At 41.8% G+C, this 16,835-nt stretch overlaps 3 protein-coding genes across 9 annotated transcripts in view; 1 reads left to right on the top strand and 2 right to left on the bottom strand.

Annotated features, from left to right (window-relative positions):
* Positions 1–2,213, bottom strand: part of TTLL5 (tubulin tyrosine ligase like 5) — a 155,250-nt gene extending 153,037 nt beyond the window's left edge. For all 4 annotated transcript variants that reach the window (XM_044436882.1, XM_044436881.1, XM_044436883.1 and 1 more), the window contains exon 1: positions 2,103–2,213. The gene's annotated coding sequence lies outside the window, so the exon portion shown is untranslated. The remainder of the gene's footprint in view (positions 1–2,102) is intronic.
* Positions 2,214–2,306: 93 nt separating this feature from the next.
* Positions 2,307–12,130, top strand: ERG28 (ergosterol biosynthesis 28 homolog). 3 transcript variants are annotated; one of them, XM_044436891.1, is made up of 5 exons: positions 2,307–2,580; positions 3,416–3,569; positions 5,863–5,953; positions 9,425–9,543; positions 9,984–12,130. In XM_044436891.1, the coding sequence occupies exons 2-5, from the start codon at positions 3,437–3,439 to the stop codon at positions 10,061–10,063; spliced, it is 423 nt and encodes a 140-aa protein (XP_044292826.1). In that variant the 5' UTR covers positions 2,307–2,580; positions 3,416–3,436; the 3' UTR covers positions 10,064–12,130. The 3 variants fall into 3 exon arrangements, with proteins under 3 accessions (XP_044292826.1, XP_044292825.1, XP_044292827.1); XM_044436890.1 differs by having other exon boundaries at positions 2,307–2,619; XM_044436892.1 differs by lacking the exon at positions 2,307–2,580 and having other exon boundaries at positions 2,658–3,569.
* The window catches only part of FLVCR2 (FLVCR heme transporter 2), a 52,564-nt gene continuing 47,857 nt past the window's right edge, over positions 12,129–16,835 (bottom strand). For both annotated transcript variants that reach the window (XM_044436885.1, XM_044436886.1), the window contains one exon: positions 12,129–15,555. Coding sequence is in view for 1 of the 2 variants with exons in the window: in XM_044436886.1 (XP_044292821.1) it covers positions 15,520–15,555 (36 nt within the window). In the remaining variant the exon portion in view is untranslated. The remainder of the gene's footprint in view (positions 15,556–16,835) is intronic.

Here is a 16,835-nt window from a genome sequence, read left to right as displayed (position 1 = left end):
AGGGTTTAGGTAGAGAGTTCAGGTGAAAATCCACATTCAACAGCTATGTTTACTGGATCACACTGCTATCTCACAAGGTTGTTTGGAGGATAAAGTGAGATATACTTCCCAGAGAAAGGATGTAAATGTGAATAAGACCACTTTTAATACTGTTCTCCTAGGTCTCTCAGCACAGGAGCTTCATGCAGAACAAAAGCAGTACCCTATGCAACTGGCAGAAGGCAGTACAGTACAACCTCTTTTTCAAGTGAGTTTGCAACCCCACTGCCTTCCATAGAGACTGCCAGAAGAACCAACCCAGGCTGGGCACAACTACAGCACATACTTTTCAGAAATTGGACTTTAACGTCATCAGATTTTTAAAAATCATAGTCTTGCAATTAACACAAAGATCATACCAAACAGGAGTAGTGCCCAGGTGAGGCACTGAGTCTCCTTTTCCTGCTCATACCTCCCCACAGCTATTTTTTGCCTGATGAGATATAGTCACATTCTTAGCTGGCAGAAGAGCAGCAGAGGGGAAGTTGGGAGTCAGAGGATGGAGAACAAGTAGAAGAAAAGGCAGGAAAAAGGTGTAACATCCCTTTTCTTTTCGTTGCACAGGTATACCCACATTCCCACTTTGAATCTACTTGGTATGTTCTAGAATGCAGGTCTGCCACCATCATATTAAATTAAAATATCTAAGTAGCCACAACCTGTCAGTCAAGCATGTCCCTATCAAAGAAGCATTACATAATAACACCATATACACATGTAACTTCCACTAATTCAGTACATCCAGTCACTGCATGTTAGTTAACATGAAATATTAAAGATCTAAACAGGATCAAGAACACTCATGATAAAGTTTATTAGATCTTTAGAGCTGAAAAAGGATTAAAAATAGTTATCTAACTTGGGCAATTCTACCGTGCATTGAGCATGCCTAAAACTTACTGGATGTCAACAGACTGACTCAGTTACATTCAGTACTGTTTCTTCATTATAACTTTTCAGCTGGTTCTAATATCACATACTGGGGATTTGAAGGCTTTTTTGATGGTCAGCTAAATTCTTTATTCATGGGGTTTAACCCACCTCATCATACTCTGACAAGTTGTCCAACAACCAAAATCCATCTGAGATGTTTGTGCAATGAGACTTTTAAATACTTATTTACCATACAACCTCAGACTAAATAATGAGAAACTGGGGAGAGGGTAGGTCACATGAAATGGGAACGGAGAAAATATAAAGTTAAAGACAGCATGCAAGAACTATGGTCAGTAAAGGCAATAATTGCCATTCACAAAAAGTCACTATAGTAACATGATTAAGCTATGCAGTGTGATTTTTACAAACTTTTAACCTTGACTTTTAACCTTAGGCCAGTCACTGAGACACTAGGGAAGAAGTGGAGTAGAGAAGGGTGACAATGTCCTTCTCCTCCAAGAAGCATAAATCCTTCCCTGGGCGACTGGTCTCCTATGTATCAGAACCTACTTCCATGTTTACTGAAACGGAAGGAGAGAGAAAATGCACAGCTTTCCCCAACTTGTGCAAATACTGTTAAAACGAATAGGACTGCAGAAGACGGGTCATGCTGGCTGGGAGGGGGATCCTGGGGTTTGCAGTTCAACACATCTGGAGAGCACAGGTTGAGGAAGGTTGGCCTAGATCCTGAGGGATAAGTGAAGCGGGTTAAGGGGGAAGGGTGACAAGATCACTCTGCTTCGAGAGGTTCAAGTTTCTCCCAGGGAACCCAGTTTTCCCATACTTGGAAGCGTAACTCCATGCCCGTGGAAAGGGGAGGGAGAGCAGAAAGCGTCCGTCAATATATATTTGTCTCTCTTTCCGCACGTGGGACTTGGAAACCATCAAATGAACTACGCGGACTTTGCAGCTCAGTCGCTTTGCCCAGGCCTGGCCTTTTATCTAGGGAAAGGACCTCCTTTTCCTTCTATTCTTCCCCTCTCTTTCAGGACTGCTCCCCGGGATACTATCTTTGAGGAAGGATGCTACTGCCTCCTCCTCCGCTCGTGAAGTACAGCCTCCTCGGTGCTAAACAGACTTTGTATTGCCAGCAACTACCTTACTCCAAAATCCCCTAGAACCCATACCTGCTGCTTCATCTCCCTTAGGGCCCGATAGCCGCGGCTCCTCCCTGCCGGCGCTTCTCCTGTTACTACAACAACCAACATGCAACCGTCCCCTCCCTCACCGAAAACACATCTGCGCAAGCGCCGGTTCTCGGCTCCCGCGCGTGTCCGTTCCCCGTGCGCGTGCGCAACACTGCGTACTCCCTGTTCGGATGCCTTAATGCCTCTTCTAATATGGCGTCACCAACGCTTCTGCCTTTCTTTCACACACCGAAAGAGACCGCCGTCGCCGAAAGAGCCTCGCCTTAGTCTACGTCACAACGCCTCAGAAGGGTTCGAAGCATTTGATAGGCAGATTCGCCTACCCATCCACGTGCCGCGCGGGAGAAAGGTCTAGAGATGGATGGAGGGGCCAACCAGAGGAAGGTGTAGTCCGACAGCGAACCAATCATTGCATGCGGACTGTTTCGAGTCAAGGCTGCAGTTCCACAGGCCAGAGGTAGGGTAGCAGGTGACTGTTGCTGCTTCCTTGGATTAGGTAAGGCTGTGGAGGGTTGTTGGGTGTCAATGAATGGGTGGGGTTGCATCTGAGGGGATAGTGGAGGAGCACGACTTGGACAGGGAGGGTTGGGGTCAGAGGGCAGGTGCCTGAATAGGGGGAGGTGCTATTTGGAGAGTAATGCTAAAAATGATTAACGTTGTTGGTCTGTGTGAAGAAGCTCCTGAAAGGTTAATGTCTTTCCTTTAGGATCAAGTAGAAGTGAACGGGTTTTCGAATCCACCGTTGATAAATATGCATGCGGAGTGGTTGTAAGCCTCTAGACTGGCTCAGTAATTAAGCAGGTTAATAGGTTAGTAGACTGCACAACCGACAGGGGTAAAAGAAAACGCCTGCAGAAACGCCTCCTAGGATAATCCTCTGTCTCGGCTAAAGATTGGAATGAAGGGGGAGATGAAAAATGATTTGCCAAGGTTGATGCCTCGTGAACTCTATATTTATATCCTTGGAAGTCACTCCCACTTTTATATACTTGGAAATCACTTCCAGTGACTCAACTGAGGAATATTCCCAAATTGTGTGCAGGATTGGAACTGAACTCTATTACAGTCAAGTACCATTCTCTCTGGAAGAGACAGGGTTTATGCTAGTATATTTGTGAATGGTGGGTGTGAAGTTTCTACTCTTCTAAGGTGAACCCTAAAGCAAGCCATTTGTTTTTTTGTGAAACACTATATAGTACACTGATTTCGGAAGAAATCTACAAAGCCCAGAGGGGGTATGACTTATGATGGGTGAGTGTATCATAAACTCTAAACTCTGTTCCCATGAGCAGGTTGTGTAGGACCACTTCAAGATGAGCCGTTTCCTGAATGTACTCCGTAGCTGGCTAGTTATGGTGTCCATCATTGCAATGGGGAACACAGTGCAAAGCTTCAGAGATCACAGCTTTCTCTCTGAGAAACTATACACAGGAAAACCAAACCTTGGTAAGACATAGAGGTTGTTATTTTTGCCCTTAGACAGCATTGGTAACCAGGCCTTGACCCCAGGTTCCATATCTTGCCTGAACTCCAAAAATGTTTTTCTCCAATCTCTGAGTGTAACTGTCAGTTTTTTAAATGTCTAAATACCTGCCATCTACTATATGAAGCACCTGGAGGCAGCTGTTGCTATTTTTCTTTTAATAGAGACTGCTGTTTATGTTATAGTATAGCTAGAACACCATGTATACCTGTAATATTCTTCACTGAGGTGTAAGATAGAAGCCTGTGTTTTTTTCAACATTTGGTACTAAAACCACATGTATCTACCTCATATTTATAGTGTGTTAAGAAGCCCTTAAGAACATTGCAAATGTGTGATGGCACTAAATGGTAAGACAGAAGTGGCATAGCTCAGAATCCATGCCAGAGTGTTCTCAGGGCATTTTCTGCAGCACTGGAGCTAACCCTGCTCCTTTGCATGGCTTCTCTTCTTTACAATGGATGCATGAGTTCCACAAGCAGCTAATCAGCTATTTTTCCTTATGTCAGTAATCTAACATTAGACACTGTGGCATGATTATGTTAAGTAAGAAGAGTCCAGCAAGATCTCTTGTGCTAGGAGCTGCATCTCAGGGTAGTTTCAGGATTTAGTATTATGGCTTATTAATTGAAGGGACTGTGCATCCAGCACTCAGCCACTAAGGTGACATCATCCCAACTAAAGCTTCATCACAGGGAATTACTTTTTTAAGCTCCTAACTAGGAATGCAGGTAAAATATGATTCTTGCCCTAGCAAGAAACACTGTGCAGGTGTCTTTCATTATTATGGCAACAGCAGCATAAGCGACTTTGGGCAAGTCTCTTTGACATTATTGCTACATACAACTTTCTTCCTCACCATTTTGATTCCTCCAGCATTCCCTGATTTTTGTTTTCATCAAAAGCTATACATTTTTTTAAAGTAAGTTTTATTATTTTTTCTACTAACTAGCAAAAAGAAACTAAAAATTATCAATCATCAGGAACATCAGACCTACTGGGTCACCCCTCCATACTTTTTTTTTATGGTAATCCATAAACATATTTAAGTCTATGCATAGTCCCATTTCTCTAGCCAATAATAAAAAGAATTCCAAGTTTGATAGAAGTATGTAGCCTCTTTCTCCTTCGGAGACAATCTGTCCATTTTGGCACAGTCCAAGATCTTTTTTAAAATCAGTTCGTTAGTAGGTGGTTCTTCACTCCTCCAATGTTGGGCAAATGCAATCCTCGCCGCAGTAATTACATGTAGAATCAAATACATTGCTTGATTATCAACATCATCAGGTACAATGCCTAATAAGAAAACTTTAAATATTAGAGGTTTTTGTAGCATTCTCTCAAGCCATTTATGTATTTTAAACCAGTATTTTTTTGCCTTATCACAAGCTATACATTTGTAGAGCTGGAGACGGTGCAAAAAAGGACAACCAAGCTTGAGTAACTCCCCTATGAGAAAAGTACAATGCTTGGGGCTTTTCAGCATAGAAAAGGGGACAAATAATGTGGGACATGATACAGGTATACACAACTGCATGGACAGGGAGACTTTCTCAGCATAGAACTCAATTGGGATCGTCACATGAAGTTGACTGGTGGAAACGTCAGAATGGATAAAAGGAAGTGTTTCTTCACATGGTGCATAACTAAACAATGGAATTTACTTCCACAAGATGTAGTGATGGCCTCCAGTTTCAATGGTTGTAAAAGAGGCAATTCATGGAGGATAAGACTACCAGCAGCCACTAGTCCTTCCTGCTGTAGGCCACCTGTCCAATCAGAGGCAGTATGCTTTTATACAGCAGTTGCTGGGGAAGACAACTGGGCAGGTGCTACTGCACTCATGTCCCACTTACTGACTTCCTGTAGGCATCTGCTTGGCCACTGTGTGAACTGAATGTTGAACTGTATGAGCTTTTGGTCTAGTGCAGTGAGGGTCTTCCTATGTTCATATCCCTGTCTAATTCTTAAGTGTTTATTTCCTATACATTTCAAAGGACTATTCTTCTCTCTGCCATTTCCATATACAACCTTATCTGTAGAAAAAGGGTCTTCGGCTGTAGCTTAGCACAAGAATACTGTTGACTGCTATTTGCATTATTCCTTCATTTGGAAAGATCATTATCCCCTAAGATGTTTTTCAGAGCCATTGGTCTTATAAGTTTCCTATCCTGTGCATGCCTAAGGGCATAACTTTGCCTGGAGTAGAAGGATATCAAAACAGGAAATGCTAATTTTGTGTTTTTCTCTGCACAGTAAATGGCCTCCAAGCCCGAACCTTTGGCATCTGGACCTTGCTCTCTTCTGTGATTCGCTGCTACTGCGCTATTGATATTCGCAACAAGACGTATGTAAAATAAATGCTAAACAAAATAGTGTCTTACAGCCCCACCTCCAATAATGTAAACAGTTATAGTTTCTTGTAGATATAATGTAGTTGATCTTACTTTTTTAAACATTCTTATCAAGTAGCTTGTGCAACTGAAGAACTATTATCTAGTAGCTCTTTTCCTGGAACCCTTCATTTGCACAGAATGTGAGAATAGACATGAAGATGGGATTGTTTACAGCCTTCAATGACCTGTTCACCTTCAGGTATGTTGGGCTACAGCTCCCATCATCTCCGTCCAGGTCACCCATCGGCATTGTGGTTGGCAATGATGGTAGCTGTGGTCCAGCATAGTTGGAGGACAACCATTTGGGAAGGCTGATACTGATGTGAGAAGAAAAAGGTAAGTAAATATATTTTTGCATCATATTAAATGTCTGGAATCAGAATTGGAGGCGTCTGGATAGCTAAGAGGTTAGGTATTTGTTTTCTGTTGACAGTTGTGTATGGCGTATCAATTCCATTGATAAGTTTTGTACTGCGGTTCCTTCAGTCAGCAGGGGCCTACCCCTAGTTGTTTTGCAGGTGTTCCATCTTTTCTTTCTTAATACATATTTCATAATAAGGGAAAAGATGAAAGAATCCAGAAAAGGAGGGCTATTTATTCTGTGGATGAGGCAGCTTCACAGTGCCATAAAAGCCTTGTCTGGATCAACCCTGTAGTGGTGGTTTTCATGAAACCTCTTGGCTGCAGCAATAGAGGATTAGAGGTTTGGTGTCGTGTATTGCAGAGCTGGACAGAAACTAAGTTAAGATCCACTGGCAGATATCCAGAAGATCAGCAAAGGCTTCTAACTCCCAATGATGTTCTTCCTAAATGAAGGGTGCAGTCCTCTACATATTTAGACAGAAAAGGTCCTACAACTCCTAGCATCCCCCTAGCCAGCCATGCTGGACTATTAGCTTATGATTGTACCCTAAACTACTGGAATCAAGAATACCTGTGGGGAGAGGCAGTGGTTCAGTGGCAAAGCACTTGCTTTGTACACAAGAGGTCCTCTCTCAATATGTAGAACTGGAAAAATCTCCACCTGCAATTCTGAACTAAACAATACTTGGCTAGATGGACCAGAGGTTTGACTTGATATAGGGCATTATCCTACATTGCTATGAAAAAAGAGTAGATTTGTGGGTGAAACAATATGAGTATGACCTTCAGTCCTGAAAACAAATGGCACTTTGTTCAGGATCACTTCCCAAGCCCCTATTATACACCCTGCTCCTGCTGGCAGACCGCAGGATTCTAGTGAAAATGAAGTAGCTCCTGTAAGTCTAAAACTTGCCCTCTCCTGTCCTTCAGGTGCAATCCTTGTATGTTTAGACAGAAATAATTTCTGTAGTTCCCTGCCTGCTAGCTGGGGGATGCTGGGAATTGCAGGATCTATTTCTGCTTAAACAAGTATAGGATTGCATCCTAAGGCACATAATTAGTTCTGGAGAGTGAGGTCTGGAGAACTTCTGCAGGCAGGTGAAGAAGAGACAATGTACTATTTCTATGGTGAACTATGACTAGCAGCCTTCCAGCAAGCTAGAAGCTGAAAGTAGATGAAGAAACAGGAGTCTGCAAAGCTGATAATGGTAAACAAGTGTGTTTGTGATCTGGTTGGATGGTTGCTTGGAGCCATGCATAAAAAGAACTCAGGCACTTGAGGCAACCACAAGGAAGTACACTTCTCTTATTACAGCTGCCAGGGCTTTTTGTCTTCTCCAGTGGAATTTGTAGACTGTCTCCCCTGTTTTTGATGTCCTTTAATACATTTCTTTCCCCAAATAAACCTGCTGCTTCCATGAGCGCTTCCACCATGAGTGCTTCCACCTCTGGAGGAAACCCAATATTTTTGGTACAGCACACAACTCCCCAAATCATTCCTGGGGCTCCTTGTCTGTATACTTTCCCTACCTTTTGTCACCCTCCATCACCACAGTCTATGATAAAACATTCCAAATTCTGAAAAACATTCAACATTTTGCAACCAACAGTTACGCAAACAGCATAAATGTAAAGATTGTGCAGTTTTATTGGGGTTGCATCATTTAGGTGTTCCTGAGCTAAACTGGGACGCAGATGGGTACAAAAACAAACATCTCAGCCCTTGTTTGCTTGCTTCTGTATTTAAAATGGTCAGTTTTGAGAACATACATTTAAAATGTTATTTTAAATGCCATTTACAGTGGAAAAAATGAGGGCAATTGCAGGGGGAAGCTATTAGTAGCCAGTGCTTGCTTAAGTAAAAGCTACCATCCTTACTCACTAATAATACTTGCACTGCTTCAGAATTCTGTGCTGTCTCCATTATCTTCTATGTATTTGGGCAGGCACAGCTGACTGGAGCTTAACTAAGGATTCTATTCCAGACACATCAGCCCAGCTCTGCTGGCTTAACTGAAATAATGTGTGAAAAACCACAAAAGCCTATTTTTATCATAGAAGTCATCAACTTCAACTCCAAAGCCCAAAGTAGTAAAGAACTGCTTGCTGAGGAGTCATTTGTACTGTTATTCTTTAAAGGTGAGCTGTGCTTTAAAGGAGAATCAACACTCAAAACGATTTGCTTGTTTCCTTGGAGCTCTACAGTGAGAAATAATTTAGAGCCCTAGCATATTCTGTAAATCCATAAAAATGCAGCAGGGGGTTAGATCATAAGCCTGTATGCAGGGTCTTGCAATGTTTTAAAAAATGTATGTTCATTGTCCAGTATCTTTAGATACTTTAAGAGGCACAGAATGGATCCTATTGCTTGCCGAATCAGAACCTGACTCTGTACCCAGTTAAAATAAATTTAAAACACTACACTAGAACATAAGAGCCATACTGTATCATATAAGGGGTTCATCTCATCCAGCATTCTGTTCACGCAGTGGCCAACCAGCTGCCTGTGAATTCCACAGGTACGGTAAGAATTCATTGTCCCATAATCATGGTTGACTTCAACAGATTTTTTGAAGTTTTCCCATTGTACTCTTTAGATAGAAAGAAGTCTTTAACCCATTGTGTTTTGATAGAGTGTAATGGACTCAATGAAGAGATTAAAGGTGTAATCTGATGCAAGTCTAGGCATCTCCCCCATATGCTGAGAGTGTAGGCTTTTTTCTGCTTCCATAGCATTATGCCTTAACAATGTTAAAAGCCGTACAGTGAAATCTTATTCATGTCTGCTCAGAACATCATCTCATTAACTTTAATGAGATGTGCTGCTGTGTATAGGATTGCAAGAGCCCAGATCCGACATATTGTAAGAGTCCTTTGTGCAACAAATGAAGCCGCATCGTTCCCAAGAGCTGGAAAAGCCAATCTAGGATGTACCTTTACTGTAGAGTACACAGGCAATACTCATTAGCTTCCAGGCCCTTTTCAGTTTTCTTCCCTCTGATTTCTCTGTATCCTCTCTGTGGCATGTGTTAACCCTTTTTTTCTATACTCTCTGGCAGCCTCTACAACATCACGCTTTTGACCTTCTTCATTGCACTGGGCCATTTTCTCTCTGAAGTGTTTGTTTATGGCACAGCAGCCGCAACAATTGGTGTCCTGGCCCCCCTAATGGTGGCAAGTAAGTAGAGCGTGTGCTCCTTATTCTTTAGTGCCTGCTTGCTGTTTCGTTTATTTACACGTTTTGCTCAGCATTCTCCCAAGTTTTTCACAGCAGCATTTTTAGTCTCGCCACAGCCCTGTGAAATTAGTTAAGCCTAGGTAATTGTGACTTGCCCAAGGGCACTGAGTAAGCTTCATAACTAACAGGGAACCAAATGGGTATTTCCGGTCTCCTAAAGCAGAGGAGGACAACTTGTAGTCCTCCAGGTTTTTGGCTTACAACTCCCATGGTCCTTCACCATTGGTTATGCTGGCAAGGGAGTTGTAGGCCAAAAACATTGGAAGGAAACAAATTGCCCCTATAAAGGAACAGACTTTTCTTACAAATTGAGATGAGCTGGCAAATGTCGTCATATTAAGAGTAATGTTCTGTGCCCCTTTCATTTCCAATCATCTTAGGTTTCTCCATCCTGGGGATGTTGATTGGACTGCAGTATCTGGAAGTAGAAATAACATCACAGAACAAGAAACGGAACTGAAGTTACAGCTCCTGTATCCATTCGATCTGCCTGCTAGCCATCTGCCAGTGTGTACCACCACATTACCTCCCTGACATTTCCTTCCTCGCCTTTTACCCTACAAGCAGCCAGAACATATCTGGACATCTCTATCATCTTTTTGTACCCAGTTGCTATTGATCTGAACAGGCAACACTTGATCTGTGATCAATGGCAAGAACACAGCCCTACACAGCTGTTCCAAGCTGGCTGTGACTTTCGCTGATGGAGGGCACTGTCTCGAAGCATCCTCAGTTCCAGTGGTGGGAATTAGGGGGCCTGATGCAAGTTGTGTCAAGTAAAGAGACTAGATTCTCACCCTCTGACTTTTGTCGGGCATCCAACAGAGAAGAAATATAGTGTTGCCCAGGAGTCATTGGTTACTGGGACAGTGAGTCAGGCAAATGTCTTAGTGGCATTTGTAGCAGCCTGTATCTTTGTCCATACACGTGGTTTTTAATAAGCAGGAGAAGCTGCCACTTTTTATCTGTTAGGGAGAGATGTTGGATTGTCTCCCTGCAGATCTTAGCACAAGGTACAGTGACCTTTTGAGTTCTTCAACGAAGAAGTTCCCGTGAAACAGCATTGGTGCTTTTTCCATTAATGGAAAACACTGCACATTTGGATTAACTTCTCAGATTTTCCTCCCTCTTCTTACCAAGGTAGCAGATTTATTCCACCAGTCTCCCTTTAGCTTGCCAAATCCAAGTGGAAACTGGAGATTTCTTATATAGGGCTATTCCCAAATGCATATGTAAGCTGGCCCAAACCCAGCCTGGGAAAGATGTGTGTGTACCATGCTACCTTTGTTAAATTTCTGTTATGTTGCTTTAGGGTAATTCTAGAAGACATGTAGAAAAGGAATGAAGGGCCCAAAAGAAAGATTGATTTGGCAGAAAGAAACCAGGCTACCCTCTTAAATACTGTCTTACTGTTTGTCATAATTACTGCCACTGCTGTAATCACGCAGATGATAATTCATCTACCTCTCTTTACCAGAATACCACACATAAGTGGATTAGCTTCAACTAGTACTAAAATCAACTGCTAGAATTCTGACAGGTTATCTGACTGAAGCCACATTTCACCAATTCTAAAGGAACTACATTGCCTGTCTATGTATTACCAAGCCCACATTAAGGAGCTGCTGCTTGCTTTTAAAGTTTGGGACCCAAATATCTGATGGAGCACCTCTTCACGTACCCAAGTTCCCATATATTAAGATCATTGGATGAGGCCCTTCTCAAAGGTTCCTTGCCAAGAGGTGTGTGACACATCCACAAAGGACAGGATCTTTTTAGTGGTAGTGTCCCAGTTCTGGAAAGAGCTCCTAAAAAAGGTACAACTGACATAGACAATGCATTCTTTTTGCTACCAAGTTAAAACGTTTCTCTTTGCCAAGACCTTTTAAGCTGATCTCATTCCTTTTAACTAGTTGAATTATTTTTTGTATGCCTTTCAGCTATGTCTTAATGATTATGACTATGTTTTTTTAAATTGTAGTTTTAATACTGCATTGCTTATTTTTATGTGTACCATCCAGGAATCCATTGTTGAAGGGTCAGTAGATCCCTTAAAAATCCCTTGTTTATCAGTTAATGCAGCATCAGCCAAACCATAAAGACAAACCAGGCAACAACCTGGGGTACCGCAATTTCAGGATTCTCTGCCTCAGCAATGTAAATGTTGCAGAGAAACGCTTTTGAAGGAGCAGCAAAGAAGCAAGTTAAATTGTTGTGGGCTGAGTGATATTCCTGACATTCTAAATGTCTCAGCATTTTCACCATCCCCTCCACCCCGCTGCATCTCTTTAATCCAAGACTGAGCTTGCTCATTTTGATGTTGGTGCACAACAGATCTTTCTAAGCAAGATGGTTAAGGAATGACAAAGGCTTGATTTTTTCTTCTTTTCCATGCATGCTTATGAAGTGTGGATTCTATTATAATGGTGATGGTGCCCAGCATTTAGTGCCACTAAATTAATGTGTACTATAAATGGTATCCTAAGTTATTGAAACTGAAAATAAAAATAAGATAACTATGCTGATCAATTCTTAATCATTTAATATACCATTTTAAGGGGTTCAGCATACAATAAAATAGGACGTTAGATTTAAGTTCATCCATGAGAGTGAAAAACCGTGGGCCAGCCCTTGGTTACTGACCAGCATGTGGATTATTTAAATTACATTTAAATATAGAAAAGGTGCTGTGTTTCTTCAATATTTGTTGAAATTGCACAGCTCAAGCAATCAAAGGTTGGAACACACCTTTCAATGCTAAAATGTCACTTGAAGTGCTGTGGTTGTGGGGAGGGGGGTTATTAATATGATTGCTATTAACATGTTGTGTGGTAGGGCACTGCACAGGCCCCATGCACTGCGGTATGAACTAATATCCTCCAGTCCCGTACACAGCTCTGCCACTATCTATTCCTTTAAGAAAAGAATTACAGAAAGTCATTAATAACTAGAAAAGTAATTAATATTCCATTTGCACCATCTCTCTGCAGTGTAGTTTAAATCCATTGCATAGTTTACATCCGTTGCTCAACATTAGACCACACAGTTGAGGTGAAATATCACATTTAAACAGTTTATGCTTTGTGACAAAATCAACAAAATGCAAACTTTAATATGAAGAATTTGATAATTGTTTAAAAGCAGCTCAGAACCAAATACAATGAAAGCACATCATATATAATTTGGGGCATATGGGATTATATAAAACAGGTTCCTTGGTAACTTTGCATTAATTTTGTGAACTTCCCAGAGAGCAGCATGGGGGCAGTATAGAAATGAAACAACATTTTCCAGAATTTTTCACCAAGCCTGACAAAAGATTGAAAGGAAAACAATAAGGTAATAACAAAGCAAGTGACTTACTCTTTCTTGATGACCAACAGTAAAGATAAGGACTGCATAAAAAGATAAACTGACATAATGTTTGCAGGAAGTGGGGAAGTACTCATTGCATCAAGGGCTTTATTTGGCACAGTGGAAATCACTATTCTTCGTGTGATACGTAAGCTCAGATAGAGTTCTGGCACTGAAATGGAGCCAGCCCATCTGAGAAGGGAGCAGCCAAGCCCAAAGTCGTCAGGGCTGTGGCTCCTTATCTGCAGTGAGGAAGCCCCTGAGTTTCTAGGAAGGATGGTGATTTATTGCTGGATAAGAGATAGCCTGATGAAAAGTTACTGGAATCAGCTTGCCAATTTCAAGCTGCAAATGTAGTACTTTTCAATAGGAGAAGGAAGCACTCTATTCTGGACAGCCCCTGAGATCTAGAAAAGCAGGGGGCACAGAGAAGAACCAATTTTACCTCTTTTTTTTTTTTAACCATATTTACTGTTCTTCCCATTTTAGTCTCACAACAAACTTGTGAAGTAGATTAGGTTGAGAAAATGGCTAGGCCATGCAGGCTGACAAGATTTGAACCTGGAGCTTTCCATTCCAAATCTGACATACTGTCCACTGCTTCTGTTCAACACACAGCAATGGGAGAATGTCAGAGGTCTTTTGTGACTACGAATGACTGCACAGTGCGTTATAAAACTAACATGGATGATTCATGTATTTGTTCCAGGACAAGAAACATTGCTTGAAAATACCTCTGATGTGCTGCTGGGTGGAAAGTTTCAGCAAAAATGCATCTTGCAACTTTCCAAATAAAGTGCTACACATGCAATCCCAAATAGATCATAAATACATTTCACATTTCCAGCACATTGGCAACATAGTAGAGTACAAATAGTATTCAGCAGGGTCTCTGAACAAACTCAATGGCATAAGGGAGAGTTCTATGGCTATGCTAATGAACTCTGTCCACCTTCACACTGGGTGGACTGAACAATAATTCTTACTCTGATTGGGAAAAACACTTCTAGGACAGGGCATTACTCAAAGATAATCGTGTTGTGTAGGTGAATATGACTGCATTAATTTGATTCATGCAGCCTTCTTCAAATATAAGGTTCATATTTGTCCATAGTATTAATTTGCATTTTCACCCTCCTAATCAAGCACTGAATGACTGACTTGCTTTTTCACTGGGTTGCTTTTCTCAAGAATCATCCTTAATTATTTGCTTAGTACAAAGGAACTGAATATTGCCAAATTGTTGCATTCCAATGGCCTCCAGTGTTTTTTCAAATCTGACATAGTGCACTCCTTGCAGTAAAATGCAACTTGCAGTGCTCCCCTGTCCAGGGTAGTCCAGCAAAAATACTGGTAGTTTAATCCTGTTCAGCAGAGCAAGTAGGATTTGCTGATAAGCTGCCTCCTAATCAGTCCACTTCTGTTGGGGGAGAATGCTAGTAACTGTTTTCCTTGCATTATTTTTTTTCTTTTCAATAGATGCAATATTGTCATTTCATTACAGAAAAGAATAGGAAGAAATGACTAACCAAAAGTTCATCACAATCACAGCAACAGAAGCTGAGATAAGGCACAATCTTTTGCTTTGTTAGATGGAGCAAATCCTACAACTCCCAGCATGCCCTGGCCAGCTTGCACAGCTGGGACATACTGGGAATTGTGGGCCTTTTTTCTGCCTTAACATACATATGATTTTGCCAGAAGTAACTTTTAATTAACATTGCAGAGAAGCGTTACATAGCAGTAGCTACTTGAAAGCAAATGTTATAGAAGGTTTGTGGCCCTGGGGAAGAACATTCCAAGTTTCTGCTTAGTGCCATATGGAAGTTCTATTGTATTTCTGCGTTCAGCTGACTGTGGAAGATCAATGCCATCATAGTGCTGAACAGCTGTGGTGTGGGAAGCAAATAATGACAGCATGTGCTTTTCAAACAAGTCATTAAAAATCAGTTATCACCAGACATTTCTAGGATATCCACCCCAATGTGGGTAAAACTAGAGCATTCCCATTTCAAAACTATTGTCCATTTGGACTGGGATTTTTTAGAAAAATTACCAAGAAGGTGCCTCAGCCACCTTCATCCCTGTTATTAGTAATAGGGCAAATTCTCCACTTGCAAATCAAGGGTTGTGCTTCGGTTAGAGCTGCTCACAGAGCAAGTGCTTTCTGGTTCTCCATAAGGAAAAAGGATCTTCCTCAAGATCCACTGTATATCCCATCTTGCAGGTCTCCTGGGCATGTAAAAAGATAACAGATGGGAGTTCTCAGTCCATACTGAACATGATGGAAGAATTGCTGGATTCAGTGATTCAGCTGCAATTACAAATCAACTGCTGCCTTCAGCCCTCTTCTGCAACACCTGGGCTAAGAAGCTGGCTTAGATGAGGGTGACTCCAATGGTGTGCATTTTGTTCGTTGGCAAAGTAAGCAGCTTCCTGGATTGCCCTTGGTTGCTGGGCCACACCAAATGTAAAGGGATGTTCAGGTGGTAAGAACAGAAGATGGTGGTACCAGCATCAGCATTTCCTCCGCAGTCACACCCTTTAGAGGTTTGATTCCTGTTAGAGCACTGTTTGATCCATTTCTCCAACTGTATTCTGAAAGTCAAAGAGAGAAGGTTCACAGTCAGAGGGACCAAAGAGACAGTAAGGCACTCAGTGGAATATGCTCCAGTGAAAGGCAGATGGGCCTCTTTGAGTTCACAGATGACAAAAGAAATAGTGATATGCCAAGGTAGAACAGTTAAATACATTCATTTTCTCTAGCTATATTGCTCAGGAGGCATTCTAAAGCAAAGTTAGGAAGAGAGATTGCAGCTTCAGAAGATGTAGAAAAGAAAAACACTAAAGCACCACACACACTTGCTTTCCATCTCATTAGAGGCAACGACAGCATCAGTTCTAGAAATCAGCTTTCAGCTTTACAAAATGCCATGCTATATACCCCAGCCTTGCTCAACCTGACACCTTTCGGATATATTAAACTACAGCTCCCATCATTGCCAGTCATCATATCCTGCTGTCTGGGCATAATGGGAATTTTAGTCCAGCACATTTGGGGGACACAAAATATTCCTTGACTTGTCCAAAACTGCACAACTTTCAATACAGGAAGTCTCAGGGCTGCTGATGCCATTCATCCCTTGTGGCATATCAAATCTACATCTGAGCTAGGACCACCCTTCTGGTCCGAGCTGCTTCCAGCCTGCCAAATCCACACTGCAGTTGCAAGCCAAGTGTAGTGTTCACCCAGAGAATTACAGTTCCTGTTCCACAGGACACCACTAGGGGGCAATACAGGGTTATTCATATGACAAATCCAAGCTAGAACTGTAAGGAGCAAAACGCAAATACTGTGTGAAATGTACAGCTTGAAGCCCTTCTCCTATTTGTGCATCCCATGACATGTCCCTCCTCAAATCCCTGCATCATAAAGGAACTTTCACATTCACATGAGGGAGCCCGCCAATGTGTGATTAAATACTATCCATTCATGGCCAGCCCTACTGTTAAGCAGAGGAAGGTGGTTGCATCAGGCAGTTAATTTTAGATAGCGTGAAAGAACTGCCAAGTTATTCAGTCTATCGTTTTGGTATTTTTATGGCCACAGAGAGGGACAGACGTTTCTGGGATTTTTTGCACCAATAACAACCAGCCTGATGGCAACAGAGGCTCAGGATGCCATTTGCTTCTCTTGAGGGAGCAAAATGCCTTACAGCTGGATGGAGCTTAAATATTTTGTGTCTACATGCACACTACAAGCAAGTATCCATTTTATCCCCATTAACTGTCATAGCTTCCACCAAGGAATCCTGGGAATTCTAGTTGGATCAGAGTGCTAAGTATTTTCTGTTAAAGAGCTCTCCCCACCAAGAATA

The sequence above is a fragment of the Varanus komodoensis genome, unplaced genomic scaffold, assembly GCF_004798865.1.
Source record: "Varanus komodoensis strain SLA01 unplaced genomic scaffold, ASM479886v1 scaffold3, whole genome shotgun sequence".
Taxonomy (NCBI): Eukaryota; Metazoa; Chordata; class Lepidosauria; order Squamata; family Varanidae; genus Varanus; species Varanus komodoensis.
This window is presented reverse-complemented; position numbering and strand designations above follow the sequence as displayed.

Bases quoted from the DNA above. Each gene is read 5' to 3' on its own strand.
- ERG28 (XM_044436891.1), top strand. From the start codon at position 3,437: ATGAGCCGTTTCCTGAATGTACTCCGTAGCTGGCTAGTTATGGTGTCC. The intron at 5,954-9,424 runs GTATGTAAAATA...ACTCTCTGGCAG, and splicing joins ATTGATATTCGCAACAAGAC to CCTCTACAACATCACGCTTT. The intron at 9,544-9,983 runs GTAAGTAGAGCG...CAATCATCTTAG, and splicing joins GGCCCCCCTAATGGTGGCAA to GTTTCTCCATCCTGGGGATG.